We start from the raw sequence: 23,625 nt of genomic DNA, 5'->3' as shown, positions 1-23,625 counted from the left end.
GCTGCGTGAATGCCGCTCGAGAGCTTTATTTTGAAATTATGGGCAAAAATGCAGCAGAATTTCGCATGAAAAAATGATTTATACTAATAAAAATAAAATATTGCGCCGTATTAGGCCGCTGTGACATAATCGAAAACGGAATCTGGAATTCCTCCGGCGTGTGGTTTTTTTCTAATTAATTATGACCACCTGTATTACTAGATAAGAATTTTCGGCTCGGGACGCTCGTATTGGGACATTACTCATTTTTTGATTGATTGCCGTTTTTCCTGAAGAAGCAGCATATTTCAATGTTGTGCGCACTTATTTATATTTTGGTCTAACACCCACAGCGCTCAACTTGTTAATAACTTTATGGAAAGCATGCAGAGCAGATGACAAGTTGTTACAGAAACAAATTATGGCCACACAACATATTAAATTAATGATTCCGATTTTTCAAGACTTGCTCAATTTTTCATGATTTTTAACAATCGAGCAAAAAGAAGAGAGCAAGTTCGTGTACGATGGAGATTGAACTTGAGAAAATGGGTTTTTTCTTGCAGGAGCTGCCACCTGAATGAAAAGATTGGGTTTCAGAAATTAAGGTTACGTAACGAGATTTTTTATGGACGAAGCTTTTTTAAGAATATGCGTGTTTTGAAGCAACAAATGGAACGAAGATTTTGACTGTACCTTAAGAATTAAAAAAATTTTGCAAAATAAAAGAAATTAATCTGTGGTGTTTTGTTTGATAAAGAATTTGAAAGAATCTTGTGAGCTCCAAGTGCTCGTTTTAGGAGATTGTGAGAATTTTACGGGACTTCAAATTCGCAGGGGTTTCTAGTGTTGGTTTTGTCAAGAATTTGAAAGAATCTTAAAGGTTCTAATGTTTTTTGTATAGCATTTGAAATAATATTGGACAAATAATAAATAATATTTCGTCAACAAAAACTATTTTAGATTTAGAACGAATAAAAAATTCATCAGAATTGAGATAGGGGTGGGTGGGTGGGGCTTAATTATTGCCTTCGTTTTCGTAATCTATACCTATTTTCGACAACACGATATCTAAACCATAATTCTAACAACCCTTGTTTCTAGAAGGAAGTCTATAGAATCTTGGTGTTTTATTAGACTGAACTGGAAAGAGTCGTAGAAGCCGCTTAAGAAGCAATTTGAAAGAATCTTAGAGGTTCGTAATGTTTTTTAACAACAAATTTGAAGCATTCTTGGAGACCTCTAGTGTTTTTTATAAAGAATTTGAAAGAATCTTGAACGCCTCTTGGTTTTTTTTAAATGTGAAAGAATCTTGCCGTCTCCTAGTGGTTTTTAAAGGATTTATTTGAAGGAATCTTGGTGGCTCCTAGTGCTTCTTTTTTAGAATTTAAAATAATTTTCAAGTCTCCTAATGCTTCTTAAAAAATTTAAATACTTGAAAGATTCTTGGTGGTCCCTAGTGCTTTTTTTAGAAAGAGTTTGAAAAAATCTTCAGAACCCCTACTGTTCTTTTCAAGGGTTTGAGAGAAAGTTTAGGGTCTTTATTGTAATCGTAGGAGCTTGTAGAGTTATTTTTTAGCAACCATTTGAAAGAATTTTGAAGGTTCTAATGTTTTTCTCGGAGATAATTACAAATAATATTAAATCTAGAAGGAAGCTGATAGAATCTTGGAGGTCTGGCATGTTTTGCATTAAATTAAATTTAAAAGATTCGGGGGAGCCCCAAGTAGTTTTTTTAGAAGCATGTGAAAGAATTTTGGAGGTCTCTAGTGTTTTTTAAGATCGAATTTGAAAGAATCTTGGACGCCTCTAGTGTTTTTTAGAAAACGAAAGAATTTTGAAATCGTCTCTAGTGTTTTTTAATGATTTATTTGAAAGAATCTTGTAACTTACAATGATTCTCATAAAAAATTAAAATTCGCAAAATCAAATCTTATAATTTTTCGAAAAATCTGGATTTATATTTACCTTTAACCAATTTTTGACGTTTTTTCACTTTTCAATTTTTCCATTTTAAAAAGTTTCGATTTCATAGTTTTTCGTTTATGCAGCTTTGAGATCCGGTTTATGGAAAGCGAATTAAAAGTTAACCGCGATTAATTTCAATTGAGGTCCGTTGCTATGCAACGTGCATGTGTTAACCAATCACGGGCTCATATTCTACATTTTAATCCTCTGTTAAATTAATCGAGGATTGAATATTTAACTCGCTTTCCATAAACTGACCCTAATTTTATCAATTTTTCAATTTCACGCTTTTTCAGTTTATTGTATCTTGAACTTTTCGTTATAAAATTTTTCAATTTTCCAATTTTTCGATATTATAATTTTTCATTCTCCGTGTCTACAGTTTCTTGATTTTTAATTTTTCGATTTTTCAGTTTTTTGTTTCCTCAATTTTCAAGTTCTTTATTTTTGAAATGAATTTTCATTTTCTTGATTTTATTCACAATTTTTTGTTTCATTTCCGTTATTTTTTCAATGTTTCTTCCGATTTTACAATTTTTCGTTGCTTTATTTCATTCTCCAAATTTTTTATTTTTCAGTTCCTCGATTTTCCAATTTTCAATTTTTTTAATTTTGAAATTTTTGGATTTTTCAATTATCCGATTTTCCGATTTTTTAATTTCCAGTATTTTTAATTTTTGTTTTTTTTTTCAAGTACACAGCTTTTTCAACAATTCTTGGACACAAAGAACAAGAAATATAATAAAAAACATAGGGTCAATATATTATTCAATAATTTGGGACTGTACTTCTAATATAAGCCACGTAGAATAACTTGTACTTCCTCGTTTCTTCGAAAAATGAAGAAATGAAAAACTGAAAAGTGTAAAAATTAAAAAATTAAAAATTCAAAACTCGTGAAATTTCAAATCGAAAAACTGAAAAATCAAAAAATTGGAACGTCGGAAAGTTGGAAAATCGGAAAACTGGTAAATTTAAAAGTGAAAATTCGAAGAGATAGCAGAGTTGTAGAAAAGGAAAACGAAAAGTTGAAAAAAAGTAAAATTGAAAAAAAAATCTTGGGAGCCCTGGGTGCTCTTTTTTAAGAGTTTGAGAAAATCTTAGGTGTCTACACTGTAACCTGCAGACATTCAAAATCAATTTACTTTTTGAAAGGATGATAAAATCTTAAATGAAAAAATATATCGGAATCTTGTTTTTTTAGAAACGATGTGAAAGAATCTTGGAGGTCCCTTGTGTTTCTTAAGAACGAATTTGAAGCAATATTTTAGACGTCTAGTGCTTTTTATAAAGAATTTGAAAGAATCTTGGACGCCTTTAGTGTGTTTTAGAATACGAAAGAATTTTGAAATCGCCTAGTGTTTTTTAACAATTTATTTGAAAGAATCTTGGAGATCCGTTGTGTTTTATTTAAGAAGGAATTTGAAAGACTCTTGTAAACACCTAGTGTTTTTTTTTTTTGGGAGATTGAGAAAATATTTAGGGGGCTTTCTTTTTTATCGTAGAAGTCTCTAGTGTTTTGTTTTAACAAGAATTTGAAAGAATCTTGAAGGCTCTAATGATTTTTGGGTAGAATTGCAAATAATCTTAGGGAACCTTTTTTCTAGAGGGATTTTGATAGAATCCTAACGGTGCTGGTGTTTTTTGATTGAATTTTAAAGACCCGTCTAAGCTCCAAATGGGTTTTTTAGAAGCAACTTGAAAAAATCTTGAAGGCCACTAGGTTTTTTTCGAAGGAATTTGAAGTAATCTTGGAGATTTTTGCTGTTTTTTTTCTTGAAAAATTTCCACCATTGCTTCATAATCGCTCAGTGAAAGGTGGAAAATTTTTAGGGTTTATAAAAAAATCACTGTCAAACCGAATAGTTCTAAAATCAGTACATCGAGATCTACATCCCAGAATTTTTTTAGGATTTTAAGACGATTATTTCAAAAACTCAGTTTTTCTATACCCTTATGAAGAGTTCGCCCTTGGTTCCCCACCTTATAAAAATACGTAAAAAATTAATAAAAACGTAATTTTTTATCACAAAAGTTTAATACGAAGCGATTTTGACAAGACTGCAAAAATTATTGTTATATTTCAATTAGCGACTTTGGAAAAACGGTAGGTATTTCCGAAGAAACGAAACCGAAAATGACTTATGGATATCGAAATCTAGAAGAAAACGTATTCAACTAATTTTCGAAAATACCTACTTGAAAATTGGCCGAAGATATCAACGTCAGTCTTATCTTATCACAAACTAACCCCGCCCACCCAGCCTATACACACTAGGTATATTTTTCTAAGTGTCCCAATTTTTTTTGCAATTTTAGACATTTTTTCGAAAACTCGATTTTTCAAGAAAATGGTGAAAATTTCAACATTTTTTTCATCACCTTCGAAAATTACGTAGATTTTTTGTAGATTTCGACTTCCACAAGTTATTTTCGGCCTCATTTATTCTTCGAAAATTTCTACCACTGTTTCATAATCGCCAAAATCACACCTTATATGTACCTCAAAAATCTTACTCCGAAATCATAAAGAAGCTATATTTTCCAAATTAGCACGTCGAGATCTATATATCAGAAAGTCTGATTTCTATAATTTTCAAAAATTACCTTAAAAATGTCTCTTCAAAAATTTCTACCATTACTTCCTAATTTCCCAATGAAAAATAGAAAATTTTTAGGATTAATAAAAAAAATCACTTTCAAACCGAATATTGCTAAAATCAATACGTCGAGATCTATATCCCAGTATTTTTTGAGAATTTTAAGACAATTATTTCAAAAATTCAATTTTTCTATACCTTTATCAAGAATTTGGCCTTGGTTCGACCACCTTCTAAAATTACCTAAAGACACTGTTGTAGGTTTAGACCTCATTCCTTCGAAACTTTTACAATTTGTCTAATCGCCCAATGAAAAGCCTCAATTTTTAAGATTTTTGAAAAAAAAAAAAGATTTTAAAACCGATTATTTCAAAAACTTGTCCCTGGATCATGAACACACGAGGTATATTTTTGAAAGTGTCCCATTTTTATTTTGCAATTTTAAAGATTTTTTCAAAAACTCAATTTTTCAAGAAAATGGTGAAAATTTCAACATTTTTTTCATCACCTTCGAAAATTCCGTAGATTTTTTGTAGATTTCGACTTCCACAAGTGTTTCGTACATATGTTTATGGTTGCGAAAGATAGGCAAGCAGCAATTCCTGTCCACCCCCTTATTGCCTACCCTTAACTACCACCCGCCTATAATCCCCACCCACACAAGAAAGCCGCCCTCTGGGAGACGAAAATTTAAAAACATTTGTAACGAATTTTCATCGTTGTTCGTTAACCGTCGAAGTGAGAACATCTCGTGGCGGCCCGTTGTTATTGTTGTTTGTTGTTTCATTTTCGTTGCTGCAAGAGGCCCCAGCGCCTTTTCTTCGTATCTACAAAAGGCCCAGGTGCCTTCAATCGAGAGAAATCGTCGAGGAAGATCGTTGCAATCAGGGTGAGTCCGTTGTCCATCTTCCTTATATTGTTGTTTTGCTTATATGACTTGCGTCGTAAACATATGGTCCTTCGAGCCGGATTGTTTAATTAGCTCATGGTTTACAGTGTTTTGTTTCGTGGTGCGCTGCAAAAGCTGTTCATATATTTCGCGTGCACACTTTTGCGCTCATTTCTTTGTGCAGTAGAATTGGTTTTATTGGTAGGGTTGCTTGACCTTGAACGAGGGTACTAACGGAAACGGAACACGTGTTCGTAAAATTTGTTTTGTGCTGAAAAAGATCCGTGAAATTTGTAATGGCTGTAAAACTGAAGGAGGCTAGAGCAATGCGAGCCCTTGCGTATAATCAAATGGTAGAGACCCACGACGTAGCCTCTTCCGCGTTAGTGCAAACTACGCTCAAGGGTTTATTTTCATTCCGGTACCAACGCGTTGAGGAAGTTGTACAGGATTTTCGAAAATATCACGCGGCGGTTATTTCTTGCCTATCTAGCTTAACCGAACCGGATTTTGAAAGCGAAGATGCGGTGAGGAAAGAATTTGATCGATTGTATTGTGAAACCGGAGTCGCATATGGCGAACTTTTTCCCGCGTCCTCGGCATTGAATACTCCCACTCCTAGTGATCATAGTCAAACGAGACAAAATAATATTCGTTTACCAAAAATCTCGTTGCGAAACTTCGACGGCGATTTTGTGAAATGGTACCCGTTCATTCAAACGTTTAATACGGCAATTCACAATAACGAATCCTTACCCCCCGTTGACAAATTTCAGTATTTGCTTAGTTGCCTGTCCGGTGAAGCATTAAATCTGATAAAGTCGTTAACATTATCAGAGGATAATTATCCGATAGCATATAAAATTCTAACCGATCGGTATGACGACAAACGCAAATTGGCAGCTCAATTTTTTCACGGGATTATGTCCATCCCAAAGCTAACAAGGGAGTCTGCAAAAGCACTTCGCTCAGTACTCGACAGTTTCAAAGAGCATCGCGGGGCTTTGGAAGCTTTAAAAATTGCTGACAATTTAGAAGATTTTTTGTGGTTTAGCATTCTGTTAGATAAGGTAGATGTGAATACTAGGAAGGCTTTTGAGGCCGAATGTCGGATTCAAAAGATTGATTTTCCAACTCGCGAGGATCTAGAAAACTTTATTGAATCGCATTGTAAAGTACTAGATTGTTGTCCGGATCCCACAGGAGTTGCTCGCCTGAAATCGTTTAATTTAAGTGGCCCTAAAAGTCACAACAAGGCGTCATTTGTTGTTACGTCGAACTCAGTAAAAAAATGTCCGCTTTGCACCGAAATTCACAACGTCGTAAAGTGTCCAACATTTGTACAAGCGTCGCCCTTTGATCGATATTCATTGATAAAACCTACTAGGACTTGTTTTAATTGCCTTAAAGAAGAACACGCGGTGAGTAAATGCCCATCAAAGGGGTGCTGCCGTGATTGTGGTGGACGACACCATACGTTATTGCATTTTAAATCTCGTAAAACCTCGCATGCGCCATCGGAACCTGATACCACGGAGGCAGATACAAACAGAACTCCGTCAGAGTCTCTCACTTCTTGCATTGTTCATTCACTTGTCAGTCCCTTGAGTTACAAAAAAAATATCTTGTTGGCGACCATAGTGTTGGAAATTCGCGATAGATGGGGAAATTTCCAAACTATGCGCGCTTTGTTGGATCCCGGTAGCCAGGCGTCCTTTATTGAGAGTGCCAGTCTCAATAAATTGGGTCTACTCAAAACCAGATCGACAGTATCGATTTCTGGAGTAGGCCAAATTATAACCAATGCATCGTACATTACATCTACGCAGATACGGCCGCGTAAATCTCGGCGGCCGACTCTAGATTTAGAATTCCATGTACTTCCACGTATTTGCGGCAAGCTCCCGGCGTCACCAATAGACCCATCACAATCTCAGTTCTCTCGGGAGCTGGATCTCGCGGATCCCAGCTGGTACAAACCGGGTTCCATTGATGTGTTGTTGGGGGCAGACGTATATTCGGCGATTGTCTGCAACCACATGGTTGACCACACCGCAACACCCGCCATGGTTAAAACTATATTTGGGTGGGCTTTGCTGGGTCCGATTCAATCCATGTCGTTACCATCTATGCAGGCATTACATATATCGCTCCAGCCCTCATTGAACGACGAAGTACAAAATTTTTGGTCCGTCGAAGAAGTCCCATTCAGGACAATTGTTGCACCATCTGACTCACAAGCTGAGGCAATCTTTAGACAGAGTATTTTTCGAGACCCGGGTGGTAGATTTGGCGTCGCGCTCCCATTTAAAACCGACGTAGTACCTAGTTTTGTAGACTCTAAAGCTATAGCAGATAGACGACTTCTTGCTCTTGAACGTCGTTTAAGTAAACAACCCGACATTCGAGCACTGTATTTGGACTTCATGCGTGATTATTTGACGTCCAATCACATGTCTTTACTCACGGACGAATTCCCTGAGGGTGATTCGTTTTATATCCCTCATCATGGGATAATCAAACCCGAAGGGAATCTGAATAAGATTCGCGTAGTGTTCGACGCCAGTTGCAAGGCGTCTAATAATATTTCCTTAAACGACACAATTCTCATTGGCCCCAAACTGCAGGCAGACATTGCCCAATTATTGTTAGTTTTTCGAATGAAACCAGTTGCCTTTACCTGCGACATTCGTCAGATGTACAGACAAATCTTGATTGCTCCCGAACATCGACGTTTTCAATTAATCCGTTTTCGATTCGACGCGTCGGACCCAATCCAATCGTACCAGTTAAACACCGTTACGTATGGAGTTGCTTCTGCCCCTTTTTTGGCTATCCGGACCCTGCTGCACTTGGCAGACCTGGGCCACTTACAGTTCCCTTTGGCTTCCAAGGCATTGAGAGAAAATCTTTACGTCGACGATCTTGTCTGTTGTTCTGAGTCACTAGAAGAGGCAACGGAATTAAAGTCACAGTTAATTCAGTTATTGTCTTCGGCGTGTTTCGAGCTGAGAAAGTGGGCTAGCAATTGTGTGGAATTGTTGGAGGATATTCCCGAGGGCCACAAGCAGCTACAACCTTCCAATTTTGATAAGGACTTGCGAGTCGCCTTAAAGGTACTAGGGTTACAATGGGATGCTGCATGTGATAACTTTTCATTCTCCGTAAAACCGAATGATTTACCTTGCACAAAAAGGAACATTCTGTCGGAAATTGCTCGGATCTATGATCCTCTCGGATTCTTATGTCCTGTCTCGTTTTTGGCAAAATATATTATACAATTGCTCTGGAAGGCCGGTGTTGATTGGGATCAAGAGGTTCCGATATCGATTAGTCAATTGTGGAATAATCTAAAAGAGCAACTTCCCACTCTATCATCTGTAAAGATACCACGCCACGTACCACTCGTTGTCACATCGGACTGTCAGTTACATGGGTTTTGTGACGCATCGGAAAGAGGATACGGTTGTGTAATTTACCTGAGAACAATTACACAGGGCATACCAACAATTCGGTTGTTGATTGCGAAATCCAAAGTCGCGCCTTTGAAATGTGTCTCCATTCCCAGGCTGGAGTTGTGTGGAGCAGTACTGCTGGCCAAATTGATTGATTTTGTTAAAAAGGCACTAGAAAGCACAGTGAATTTCAGTCGCATATTTGCCTGGACGGATTCGTCTATCGTGTTGTCGTGGATCCGTGCTTCACCTAGTCGTTGGAAGGTGTTTGTAGCCAATAGAGTTTCTTACATTCACGATCGAGTACTACCTAGTTGGTGGAGGCACGTACCTACTTCCGATAACCCCGCTGACGTAACATCACGCGGGCTCTTGCCGGAGGACTTTGTCTCAAGCTCCTTATGGTGGGCGGGCCCGTCATTCTTGAAACTTCGCGAACAGTACTGGCCTCAAGAATCACCTGTTGGGTCAGTCGACACAGACTTAGAAATTCGCAAGATCGAGCTATTTGTTGCTCAAACCAAAGAGCCTACTATTGGTGAAACGTTGGTCCGTCGGTTTTCCTCGCTTAGGAAAATACAAAGAATTGTTGCTTACTGTCGTAGAGCGGTGCGAAAGGAGAAAGGTTCTTCATTGTCGCTGACGGCGGCAGAACTCTTTGAGTCACTTTTGTACCTCATAAGCGAGGTTCAAAAAACTGTCTTTGCCCAAGAATTGTCAAGGCTTCAAAGAAGAGAGCCCTGTTCTAAAAGATTGTTAAATTTGTCACCTTTTGTGGACGAGAAGGGAATTTTACGCGTAGGTGGGCGGCTTCGTCATTCAACTTTGCCGTCGGCTTCTAAATTTCCGGCCTTACTTCCGAGCAAACATCACCTTACAGATTTGTTGATTCGTCAAATTCATGAAGATAATTTTCATTGTGGCATAAATACAACCATGTACTTATCTCGTCAAATTGTATGGATTCTGTCCCCTCGGCGCACAGTTCGACGTGTGCTGTCCTCTTGCGTTCGGTGTTTTAAAGCTCACCCTTTATCTGCACAGCCAAAAATGGGCGATCTACCCGCCATGCGAGTATCCGAGTCAAAACCCTTTAGTTGCGTTGGTGTAGATTACGGTGGACCCTTTTCAGTCTCGGTTGCTAGGATTAGAGGGGCATCTGTGATAAAGGCGTATTTGTGCTTATTCATCTGCTTCGCCACCAAGGCGGTACACTTGGAAGTGGCATCTAGTTTGTCCACGGATGCATTTATCGCGGCACTCCGTCGTTTTGTTAGTCGCCGTGGTCGATGTACACACATATTTAGTGATTGTGGGACCAATTTTTCCGGGGCAAATCGCGAGTTTGTAAAGACGATGAGAACAGCGGCCGAATCACAGTTGATTCAATGGACTTTTAATCCCCCCGCGGCACCTCACTTTGGAGGCATTTGGGAGAGTGGGATTAAGTCGGTTAAGACCCATCTATCTAGAGTAGTTGGCACCCAGATCATGTCTCTAGAAGAGTTCAACACATTGATAATCCAAATTGAGGCAATGCTCAACTCGCGTCCTCTCTGTAATATGAGCTCTGACCCAAACGATTTGGCTCCCTTAACCCCGGGTCATTTTCTTACCATGGAGCCACTCACATCGCCTCCAAACCCCGACCTATCTCATTTGAAAATTTCAAGGTTGTCTCGATGGCAACTAGTGCAACATATGCAACAAGTATTTTGGCGTAGGTGGAAAAACGAGTACCTTCATAGCTTGTATCAGCGCGGCAAATGGGCAGTCTCCAAGCATATAGACAATGTCGAAGTAGGTACGGTAGTCCTCATCAAGGACGATAATACGCCTCCCTTACAATGGAGGATGGGTCGCATCGTGGAGTTATTCCCTGGAACTGACTATATCGTTCGCGTTGCCACGGTTAAAACCAGTCACGGGACGATGAAACGGCCCCTTGTCAAATTATGTCCGTTGCCCAACCAATAAAACCAATGTCGAATCTTTAAAACCTGTTGTATATATATTAGTTTTAGTTGTTCTTCTTTTTTTTGTCTTTTTCTTCCTTTCTGCTTAGTTAATTTTAGTATTTGTAGCTCATTGCAAGCGTAACTTGTAAATAAAATACTGGATCCGTATTTTGGTGGGCGGTATGTTTCGTACATATGTTTATGGTTGCGAAAGATAGGCAAGCAGCAATTCCTGTCCACCCCCTTATTGCCTACCCTTAACTACCACCCGCCTATAATCCCCACCCACACAAGAAAGCCGCCCTCTGGGAGACGAAAATTTAAAAACATTTGTAACGAATTTTCATCGTTGTTCGTTAACCGTCGAAGTGAGAACATCTCGTGGCGGCCCGTTGTTATTGTTGTTTGTTGTTTCATTTTCGTTGCTGCAAGAGGCCCCAGCGCCTTTTCTTCGTATCTACAAAAGGCCCAGGTGCCTTCAATCGAGAGAAATCGTCGAGGAAGATCGTTGCAATCAGGGTGAGTCCGTTGTCCATCTTCCTTATATTGTTGTTTTGCTTATATGACTTGCGTCGTAAACAACAAGTTCTTTTCGGCCTCATTTATTCTTCGAAAATTTCTACCGTTGTTTCATAATCGCCAAAATCACACCGTATATGTACCTCAAAAATCTTACTCCGAAATCATAAAGAAGCTATATTTTCCAAAATTAGCACGTCAAGATCTGTATGTCAGAATTTTTTATGGATTTTTAGACAAATTGTTAGAAAAGCTCAATTTTCAATGAAGAATTCGATTATTTCCAAAAATTACCTAAAAAATTTCTCTTCAAAAATTTCCACCACTGCTTCATAATCGCTCAATAGAAAATGGAAATTTTTAGGATTCATAAGGAATTTCGGATGCCCCTGGAGTTTTTTAGAACGTGAATGTATGCTGGCGTTTTCTAGTGGTTTTTAAACAATTTATTTGAAAGAATCTTGGTCTCTAGAGTTTCTTTTTTAGAATTTAATAGAATCTTGAAGTCCCCTAAAGCTTTTTACACAATTTAAATACTTGAAACAATCTTGGAGATCCCTAGTGTTTTTTTCGAAAGAATTTGAAGCAATATTTTAGACATTACTAGTGTTGTTTATAAAGAATTTGAAAGAATATTGAAGGTTCTAAAGTTTTTTTAGACATAATTGGAAATAATCTTGGACCTTTTTCCTAGAGGGAATTTGATAGAATCCTGGAGCCCCCTTGTTTTTTTTTTCGAATGAATTTGAAAAAATCTTGGATACCTTTGCGGTTTTGGAAGCCCCTTGTGTTTTTTTAGAATTTGAAAGAATTTTGCACTTTCCTAATGCTTTGTAAGCAGTTTATTTGAAAAAAAAATGTGATGACCCTACTTTTAGTAAGCCAAGGAAGTATTGTAATCTCTACTTTTATTTTTTCTCGACTTAGCTAGAAATGGCTCACCCATTTCCGTCTAACTGTCTGTCTGGATTTTTATTAGACAGATAATCTCCGAAACTACTGCACCGATTGTTCAAATTTTATGTGTAGATATATTATGAATATTATGTAGATGGTGAATGCTACCCAAACCTTGTCTAATCATCCCCACCAATAATGAGATGACGTCACTTCAAAGTTGTACATAGTAAATGTGTTTTAAATTGTATAAAATAACATAATTCCACACATGTAGTTTATGACTTCTTGTTAAGTTTTTACCTGAAACGTCCACATTTTGCAATTTTGAATCTGCAAACCCGAATGATTCGAAATCTTGCAGATATTTTAAAGTTATGATAAGCATGATAAATTTTTAGTCAAAATATATTTGCTCATCCCCTCCAAAAAATTGATGACGCAGCTCAAAATTTTCCCGAATAAAACCTAAAATGTCCAAAATATGATGAGTCACTTGTAATTTATCACTCCATTCATATTTTTTGGATTTCCTTACACAAGGTGACTCAAAAAATTAAGGAATTTTATTGATTTAAGCAGGAACTGCAAAACTTGCTGATACAGAATGTCTCAGAAAAACTACTAACTGGTTGTTAACAAATAAATATCTAATCAGATTTAGGAATTTAACTCGTTAGAATAGAAATTGCAATTTAACAAGTTTTTACAAGTTTAATAGGGGCAAAATCAATCTTATCTTAGCAAGTGCTAGCTCCGCCCACCTGCCTCCTACTTTCTCAGAGTTTATGTCATTTGTCAAAATAAGTTTTACGTTTGCAAGTACTAGCCTCCCGCGCCCACCCTCTAATTTCTCAAAGGATATGTCAATTGCCAAAATATGAATTATCTTAGCAAATAATAGCAAGTAGTACCCTCTGAAAAAATAATATATAATATAAGCCTTATTTTGGCAAATCACATATCCTCTGAAAAAATAGGGGCGGGTGGGTGGGGCTAGTACGTGTTAAGATAAGACTGATTTTGGCAAATGACATATCCTCTAAACCGTAAAAAAATGATAACATCACGTCAAAATGTTGCTGATAAATCCTATCTTAAATGGGCAAAATATGATGAGTCTATAATTGTGATTTATCACTGCATTAAACAATCTTTAGATCTGCTCCTACGGGGAGACTCAAAAAAATTAACGAATAATTTATTTCAAGAATTTCAAAACTGAATACTTTGAAATCTTGCAGACGTTTTAAAGTTATTGTGAGCATGCTATATTGTTAATCAAAACATATTCCACCCAAAAAACTGATGACGTCATTTTATAATTTTGCAGAACAAACGTTCCTTAAATTTTAGCCGACCTATTGTCCAGTCTGCGAATTCCAAGACTCGAGTCGGCTGATATTTCTTACAAATTCGCGGCGCGATTTTTCGAACAAATATCGATTTTTATAAATTCGCAATAAATACAACCCGCGAAAAAATAACCGTAAAAATCATGTTTAAAAATTTCTGAAAATTTCGAATTAAAGAATTTAGAGGAGTGAAGAAAGAAGGGGGCCTCGAGTGTTCTTTTTTAATAGTTTGAGAAAATCTCAGGAAGAAGACATTAAAAATCTATGTACTTTTTGAAAGGTTGATAAAATCTGAAATAAAAAATATATCGAGATCTTGTTTAATTTATAAATGTTTCCAATGAGTCAGTCCACTTTTAAAAATTGTTTTAGTTAAATTGAAGATTAAATCTTTGGTAAAACTGACAACACAATATTTAAAATCATGACCTTTAGATTTTAAAAATAATTTCCTTTACTTTCTAAAATACCCATTTGAAGTACCTCCAACCCAAAGCCTTGATACGTCAAAACAGTGAAAAATTGAAGAACTGAAAAAACCGCCGCTGACAATTTTTTTAATTTTTCAAAAAATTCTTTCGAAATAACCTTCGACCAATTTCTTCTCGGAAGTTTTATCAGCCGGTGATTCACACGGTATTTGCGATAATTTAGTGCTTGTTTAACGTTACAGGCGGAACCGAGTTGTCATCGATTTGTATTGCAGGAGATTATAATAGAGACAACTTTATATTCCACGAGATTACATTGATATGTCTTTCTCAGTCACTAGCTCCGCTGACAATGTCCGTTAATAATCTATATAAATGAATTCGCGGCATTTTTCACCGTTCCGATCCCAGTCGGCGTTTTACCTCTGTAAAACCTCCACCATTGGCCGATTTCGGCGCCCGTCGATCACCATTGGTGCTCTTTTTTCCGCACACGAGAAAATCAAAGTCGCTTTGCCAACCCGTGCGTAACATCTGCCTATCGCAGATATTAATGATATTGTCTCACCCAGGCAACCGGGATTAAACCACTCGAACTAAATTATGGTTGACAGGCGCGCTTTTTTAATATTGAGGCGATTTGCGCATAATATAGTGGTGGTTCATGAAGCGGAACTATCATTTTTACGCGCGTTATTAATGGGAAATACGTACTTTGCTATTTTATGAGGAAATTATGTTGTCATGGGTGGATTATTGACTTAGCTGGATGCGATTCGGCCAGAGGCGAGTATACCTCATGGTTTGTTCCGTTTTTCTTCCGCTTTTTTGTGGGCGTCACGTCTGCAGCACCCACAAAAGCGAGAGTGTTTGCAACGCTCGCTCCATTCATAAAGCAATCTTATCTATGCACTTTAGTGAAAACATCACGATGAATGGAGAGATAACACGAAACAGCCGACCGTGATCCTTGCGGAGGCGATGATGCAAGAAACTATCTCATTATATTTTAATTTTTATATTATCGACCCTTTCCTGCCGCTCTGTCGGCTTTACGCAGCAGAGCGGATAATTTAACCGTAAATTTGGTTTCATAAATAGCAGCACATTTTTGTTGTCACTAGCTGCAAGACCGAACCGGAAAAATAGCAGACACGTTAGAAAAACGCAACTCGTGCATGGAAATGAGCCAAAAATAAAAAATGACAAGTTGAGCTGTACTAAATTTTTTCGTTACACGATTTTGTGCACCTTGTATAGTGGATTAGTGGTGGTAAAATGCGCAGCGGGCACCTGTTGGTCGTCCTGTTATTAAAACTGCTGCTTGCAGGAAATTGTTGATAAAATTCAATCTTGTTGGACGGTTCGTCGGTTCGGAATTGTGGTGTGGAGGTTGAGCACGCTTGATTAATAAGAAAAAGCAAAATTAGTCTCGTGTAATGCTGGCAACTAAATAATTAAGATTATGTTCGAGATTATTTCTTGTATAAAAAGTTATAACTAATCTTTGTAATTAATAAAAATGCACCTAGTTGGTTCGAATGTGTGTTCGAACATCTGCCACTGGAACTAAATCAAAATAATTAACACTGTTTGAATAAAAATTAGATTTGTTGCGGTAGTAAATGAAAATAAATGTGGTTTGCATTCGTATCGTAATTCTCCCATTTTTATCTGATGTTCTGTTTTAGTTAATTTTTCAGACATTGTAGTTGTAAAATTAGAAATTAAACAACTGTTGAGATCGTTTTTTAAGCACAAGTGGCTTGGAAAATGTTACACGAATTTTGTGTTGAAGGTACGTCAAAACAGTTTTTAATTTTAGAAAATAAAGAAAATTATTTTGCGTCTTCTTATTTTTTTAAATTTACAACTGATGAATATTTTGTTGAAAGATTTAATTTTCTTTTTAACTAAAACAATTTTAAAAGTGGACTCATGGAAACATTTGGAAATTAAACAAGATTTCGATATATTTTTTCATTTAAGATTTTATCATCCTTTCAAAAAGTAAATTGATTTTGAATGTCTTCAGGTTACAGTATAGACACCTAAAATTTCCTTAAACTCTTAAAAAAAAGCACCCAGGACTCCCAAGATTTTTTTTTCAATTTCGCTTTTTTCAATTTTCGTTTCGTCAATTTTTCCATTTGCAATTTTTCATTTTTTGTTTTCATTTTTGCAGTTTTTCGATTTGAAATTTCACGAGTTTTGAATTTTTAATTTTTCAATTTTTACATTTTTCAGTTTTTCATTTCGTCAGTTTTTCGAAAAAACGAGGAAGTACAAGTTATTCTACATTAGAAGTACAGTCCAAAATTATTGAATAATATATTGACCATATGTTTTTTATTATAATATCTCGTGTTCAAAGATTAAGCCCCACCCGCCCATCTCGATCTCAATTGTGATGAGATTTTCATTTCTAATTAGACCGACTGCCGGAGTTTAATTGTAACATCAAAATTTCTTTAAAAAATTCTACCTTTTAAAAACATATTTCGTGTAGTAATTTCTTGTAGAGAAATAAGGATTTTGCAACTAAACTCCACCCTTCAGCTCATGATGAATAAAACATTAATCACAATTGAGACGGGGTGGGTGGGCGGGGCTTATATTTTGTCCAGTTTTTCTTAATGTACGAAGTCTTTTTTTCCCAACAAGAATCTGAAAACATGTTAACTGTCCTATTGTTGAAAAAAAACTCTATAAATTGAAAAAAAAAACAAAGAGTAAACCCCACCCACCCGCCCTGATCTCAAATGGGATAAATTTTTCATTCGTTGTTAGACCAAGGAGCGGAGCGTAGTTGCAAATTACATATTTCTCTACAAAAATTTACCATTTTCAACATGTTTCAAGTTTCTTGTTGTGAAAAGAATTTTCTCAATATCATAAAAAGAACACTAAGGGCTTACAAGATTCTTTCAAATTCTTCCTTAAATAAAACACGACGAGTCGCCAAGATTCCTTAAAATAAATTGTTAAAAAACACTAGGCAATTTCAAAATTCTTTCGTATTCTAAAAAAACACTAGAGGCGTCCAAGATTCTTTCAAATTCTTTATAAAAAACACTAGATGTCTAAAATATTGCTTCAAATTTGTTCTTAAAAAACACTAGGGACCTCCAAGATTCTTTCACATCGCTTCTAAAAACCATTCGAGGCTCCCGTGATTCTTCTAAATTCAATTTAATACAAAATATCCGTGACCTCTAAGATTCTATGAACTTCCTTCTAGATCAATATTAATTTTAATTCTATCTAAAAAAAAAACATTAGAGCCTACAAGATTCTTTCAAATTCTTGCTAAAAAGAACACTAGAAGCTCCTATGATTACAATAAAGACCCTAAACATTTCCTCAAACTCTTGAAAAAAACACTAGGGGCTCTGAAGATTCTTTCACATTCTAAAAAAAACACAAAGGGCGTTCAAGATTATTTCAAAGTCTTTATATAAAACACTAGAGGTCTCCAAGAATGCTTCAAATTTGTTGTTAAAAAATATTAGGAGCCTCCAAGATTCTTTCAAATTGCTTCTTAAAAAGTAGTTGGAGTTTCTAATAAGAATACGACTCTTTCCAATTCAGTCTAATAAAACATGAAAATTCTTTCAACTTCCTTCTAGAAACAAGGGTTGTTTTTTTTTTGAAAAATAAAGCCTGCTTATGATTTCTGAGTAAGATTTTTGAAATATTCGGTATTGTCGAACAATGGTAGAAATTTTCGAATAATAAATGAGGCCGAAAATAACTTGTGGAAGTCGAAATCTACAAAAAATCTACGTAATTTTCGAAGGTGATGAAAAAATTGTTGAAATTTTCACCATTTTCTTGAAAAATTAAGTTTTTGAAAAAATCTTTAAAATTGCAAAAGAAAAATGGGACACTTTGAAAAATATACCTCGTGTGTTCATGATCCAGGGACAAGTGTTTGAAATAATCGGTTTTAATTTTTTTTTTTCAAAAATCTTAAAAATTGACGTTTTTCATTGGGCGATTAGACAAATTGTAAAAGTTTCGAAGGAATGAGGTCTAAACCTACAAAAAGTGTCTTTAGGTAATTTTAGAAGGTGGTCGAACCAAGGCCGAATTCTTCATAAAAGTATAGAAAAATTGAATTTTTGAAATAATTGTCCCAAAATTCTCAAAAAATTCTGGGATATAGATCTCGACGTATTGATTTTAGAAACATTCGGTTTGAACGTGATTTTTTTATAAATCCTAAAAATTATCCATTTTTTATTGGGCGATTAGGAAGTAATGATAGAAATTTTTGAAGAGAAATTTTTTAGGTAATTTTTGAAAATTATCGAAATCTTCACTGAAAAATTGAGCTTTTTCAACAATTTGTCTAAAAATCCCTCAGACGTTCTGATATAGAGATCTCGACGTGCTAGTTTGAAAAATATAGCTTCTTTATGATTTCGGAGTAAGATTTTTGAAGTACATATTCGGTGTGATTTTGGCGATTATGAAACAATGGTAGAAATTTTCGAAGAATAAATGAGGCCGAAAATAACTTGTGGAAGTCGAAATCTACAAAAAATGCACGTAATTTTCGAAAGTGATGAAAAAAATTTTGAAATTTTCACCATTTTCTTGAAAAATCGAGTTTTCGAAAAAAATGTCTAAAATTGCAAAAAAAATGGGACACTTCGAAAAATATACCTAGTGTGTATAGGGTGGGTGGGCCGGGTGAGTTTTTGATAAGATAAGACTGATGTTGGCACTTTTGATATCTTCGGCCAATTTTCAAGTATTTTCGAAAATTAGGTGAATACGTTTTCTTCTAGATTTCGATATCCATAAGTCATTTTCGGTTTCGTTTCTTCGGAAATACCTACCGTTTTTCCAAAGTCGCTAATTGAAATATAGCAATAATTTTTGCAGTCTCGTCAGAATCGTTTGCCATAAAATTTTTGTGGTAAACAAGTACATTTTTATTAATTTTTTAGGTATTTTTATAAGGTGGGGAACCAAGGGGGGACTCTTCATAAGGGTATACAAAAATTGAGTTTTTGAAATAATTGTCTTAAAATCCTAAAAAAATTCTGTTATGTAGATCTCGATGTACTGATTTTAGAACTATTCGGCTTGACAGTGATTTTTTTATACATCCTAAAAATTTTCAATTTTTCATTGAGCAATTATGAAGCAATGGTGGAAATTTTTTAAGAAAGAAAACAGCAAAAGTCTGCAAGATTACTTCAAATTCCTTCGAAAAAAACCTAGTAGCCTTCAAGATTTTTTCAAGTTGCTTCTAAAAAACCCATTTGGAGCTTAGACGGGTCTTTAAAATTCAATCAAAAAACACCAGGACCTTTAAGATTCTATCAAAATCCCTCTAGAAAAAAGGTTCTCTAAGATTATTTGCAATTCTACCCAACAATCAATAGAATTTTCAAGATTCTTTCAAATTCTTTCTTAAATAAAACACGACGGACCCCCAAGATTCTTTCAAATAAATTGTTAAAAAACACAAGGCGATTTCAAAATTCTTTCGTATTCTAAAAAACACTAAAGACGACCAAGATTCTTTCAAATTCTTTATAAACAACACTAGATGTCTAAAATATTGCTTCAAATTCGTTCTTAAAAAACACAAGGGACCTCCAAGAATCTTTCACATCGTTTCTAAAAAAACAAGACTCCGATATATTTTTTCATTTAAGATTTTATCATCCTTTCAAAAAGTAAATTGATTTTGAATGTCTTCAGGTTACAATATAGACACCTAAGATTTTCTCAAACTCTTAAAAAAGAGCACCCAGGGCTCCCAAGATATTTTTTTCAAATTCACTTTTTTTCAATTTTTCGTTTTCCTTTTCTACAATTCTGCTATCTCTTCGAATTTTCACTTTTAAATTTACCAGTTTTCCGATTTTCCAACTTTCCGACGTTCCAATTTTTAGATTTTGCAGTTTTTCGGTTTGAAATTTCACGAGTTTTGAATTTTTAATTTTGGTAATTTTTACACTTTTTAGTTTTTCATTTCTTCATTTTTCGAAAAAACGAGGAAGTACAAGTTATTCTACGAGGCTTACATTAGAAGTACAGTCGCAAATTATTGAATAATATATTGATCCTATGTTTTTTATTATATTTCTTGTTCTTTGTGCCCAAAAATTGTTGAGAAAAGCTATGTACTAGAAAAAAAACAAAAATTAAAAATACTGGAAATTAAAAAATCGCAAAATCGGATAATTGAAAAATCCAAAAATTTCAAAATTAAAAAAATTGAAAATTGGAAAATCGAGGAATTGAAAAATAAAAAATTTGGAGAATGAAATAAAGGAACGAAAAATTGTGAAATCGGAAGAAACATTGAAAAAATAACAGAAATGAAACAAAAAATTGTGAATAAAATCAAGAAAATGAAAATTCATTTCAAAAATAAAGAACTTGAGGAAACAAAAAACTGAAAAATCGAAAAATTAAAAATTAAGAAGACGCGGAGAATGAAAAATTATAATATCGAAAAATTGGAAAATTGAAAAATTTTATAACGAAAAATTCAAGATACAATAAACTGAAAAATTTGCAAGCGTGAAATTGAAAAATTAATAAAATTAGGGTCGGTTTATGGAAAGCGAGTTAAATATTGAATCCTCGATTCATTTAACAGAGGATTAAAATGTAGAATATGAGCCCGTGATTGGTTAACGCATGCATGTTGCATAGCAATGGACCTCAATTGAAATTAATCGCGGTTAACTTTTAATTCGCTTTCCATAAACCGGATCTCAAAGTTGCAAAAATGAAAAATTATGAAATCGAAACTTTGAAAAATGGAAAGATTGAAAAGTGAAAAAACATCTAAAAAATTGGTTACAGGTAAATATAAATCCAGATTTTTCAAAAAATTATAAGATTTGATTTTGCGAATTTTAATTTTTGATGAAAACCCTTGTAAGTTGTAAGTTAAAATAAAAATTTGTATGTAATGTTAAAAGTAAATTTAACCATCTACATGATATTCCTAACATACATACAAAATGTGACAACAATCAGTCCAGTAGTTGCGGAAATTACATACAGACAGACACGGGATACCACTTTTTTCGTACTCTAGTGGTCATGACACGTCGAAAAAATATGAAAGTGGCAATTCGGCGAATGGACTCGATACTATACTTCCTTAGCTTACGCTCGGGAAGTAAAAAACACAAAGGGCGTCCAAAATTCTTTCAAATTCTTTATCGAAAACCGCAAAGGTCTCTAAGATTGAAGTAATTCCTTAAAAAAAACCTAGGTGTCTAAAAGATTCTTTCAAATTGCTTCTAAAAAAAACATTTAGAGCTTAGACGACTCTTTCAAATTCAATCATAAAACACGCGGACCTCCAAGATTCTATCAAATTCCCTCTAGAAAAAATTATCCTTCAATTTAATACAAAATTTCCATGACCTCAAAGATTCTATCAACTTCCTTCTAGATCAATATTATTTTTAATTCTATCTAAAAAAACATTAGAGCATAAAAGATTCTTTCAAATTCTTGCTAAAAAAGAACACTAGAAGCTCCTATGATTACAATAAAGACCCTAAACATTCCCTCAAACTCTTGAAAAAAACACTATGAGCTCTGAAGATTCTTTCAAACTCTTTCTAAAAAAGAGCACTCGGAAGCACCAAGACTCCTTCAAACAAATTCTTTAAAAACCACTAGGAGACGCCAAGATTCTTTCACATTCTAAAAAAAAGACAAGGGGCGTTCAAGATTCTTTCAAGCTCTTTATAAAAAACACTAGAGGTCTCCAAGAATGCTTCAAATTTGTTGTTAAAAAATATTAGGAGCCTCCAAGATTCTTTCAAATTGCTTCTTAAAAAGTAGTTGGAGTTTCTAATAAGAATACGACTCTTTCCAATTCAGTCTAATAAAACATCAAAATTCTTTCAACTTCCTCCTAGAAACAAGGGTTGTTTTTTTTTGAAAAATAAAGCTTGCTTATGATTTCTGAGTAAGATTTTTGAAATATTCGCTAATTGTCGAACAATGGTAGAAATTTTCGAATAATAAATGAGGCCGAAAATAACTTGTGGAAGTCGAAATCTACAAAAAATCTACGTAATTTTCGAAGGTGATGAAAAAAATGTTGAAATTTTCACCATTTTCTTGAAAAATTGAGTTTTTGAAAAAATCTTTAAAATTACAAAAGAAAAATGGGACACTTTGAAAAATATACCTCGTGTGTTCATGATCCAGGGACAAGTGTTTGAAATAATCGGTTTTAAAATTTTTTTTTTTTCAAAAATCTTAAAAATTGACGCTTTTCATTGGGCGATTAGACAAATTGTAAAAGTTTCGAAGGAATGAGGTCTAAACCTACAAAAAGTGTCTTTAGGTAATTTTAGAAGGTGGTCGAACCAAGGCCGAATTCTTCATAAAGGTATAGAAAAATTGAATTTTTGAAATAATTGTCCTAAAATTCTCAAAAAATTCTGAGATATAGATTTCTACGTATTGATTTTAGAAACATTCGGTTTGAAAGTGATTTTTTATATAAATCCTAAAAATTTTCCATTTTTTATTGGGCGATTAGGAAGTAATGGTAGAAATTTTTGAAGAGAAATTTTTTAGGTAATTTTTGAAAATTATCGAAATCTTCACTGAAAAATTGAGATTTTTCAACAATTTGTCTAAAAATCCATCAGACATTCTGATATATAGATCTCGACGTGCTAATTTGGAAAATATAGCTTCTTTATGATTTCGGAGTAAGATTTTTGAAGTACATATACGGTGTGATTTTGGCGATTATGAAACAATGGTAGAAATTTTCGAATAATAAATGAGGCCGAAAATAACTTGTGAAAGTCGAAATCTACAAAAAATCTACGTAATTTTCGAAGGTGATGAAAAAAATGTTGAAATTTTCACCAATTTCTTGAAAAATCGAGTTTTCGAAAAAAATGTCTAAAATTGCAAAAAAAATGGGACACTTCGAACAATATCCTAGTGTGTATAGGGTGGGTGGGCGGGGTGAGTTTTTGATAAGATAAGACTGGCGTTGGTACTTTTGATATCTTCGGCCAATTTTCAAGTATTTTCGAAAATTAGTTGAATACGTTTTCTTCTAGATTTCGATATCCATAAGTCATTTTCGGTTTCGTTTCTTCGGAAATACCTACCGTTTTTCCAAAGTCGCTAATTGAAATATAGCAATAAGTTTTGCAGTCTCGTCAAAATCGTTTGCCATAAAATTTTTGTGGTAAACAAGTACATTTTTATTAATTTTTTAGGTATTTTTATAAGGTGGGGAACCAAGGGGGGACTCTTCATAAGGGTATACAAAAATTGAGTTTTTGAAATAATTGTCTTAAAATCCTAAAAAAATTCTGGGATGTAGATCTGATGTACTGATTTTAGAACTATTGGGTTTGACAGTGATTTTTTTATAAATCCTAAAAATTTTCCATTTTTCATTGAGCAATTATGAAGCAATGGTGGAAATTTTTTAAGAAAGAAAACAGCAAAAGTCTCCAAGATTACTTCAAATTCCTTCGAAAAAAACCTAGTGGCCTTCAAGATTTTTTCAAGTTGCTTCTAAAAAAACCATTTGGAGCTTAGA

General features: G+C 34.6%; 1 protein-coding gene across 1 annotated transcript; it reads left to right on the top strand.

Moving 5' to 3' along the window:
- The first annotated feature begins 5,732 nt into the window (after nt 1-5,732).
- On the top strand, nt 5,733-10,868 carry LOC135127960 (uncharacterized). Its single transcript, XM_064054674.1, has one exon. The coding sequence runs from the start codon at nt 5,733-5,735 to the stop codon at nt 10,866-10,868; it is 5,136 nt and encodes a 1,711-aa protein (XP_063910744.1).
- Nucleotides 10,869-23,625: the final 12,757 nt, after the last annotated feature.

The sequence above is a fragment of the Zophobas morio genome, unplaced genomic scaffold, assembly GCF_036711695.1.
Source record: "Zophobas morio isolate AGI-343-1 ecotype UQ-CSIRO unplaced genomic scaffold, CSIRO_AGI_Zmor_V1 ptg000012l, whole genome shotgun sequence".
Taxonomy (NCBI): domain Eukaryota; kingdom Metazoa; phylum Arthropoda; class Insecta; order Coleoptera; family Tenebrionidae; genus Zophobas; species Zophobas morio.
This window is presented reverse-complemented; position numbering and strand designations above follow the sequence as displayed.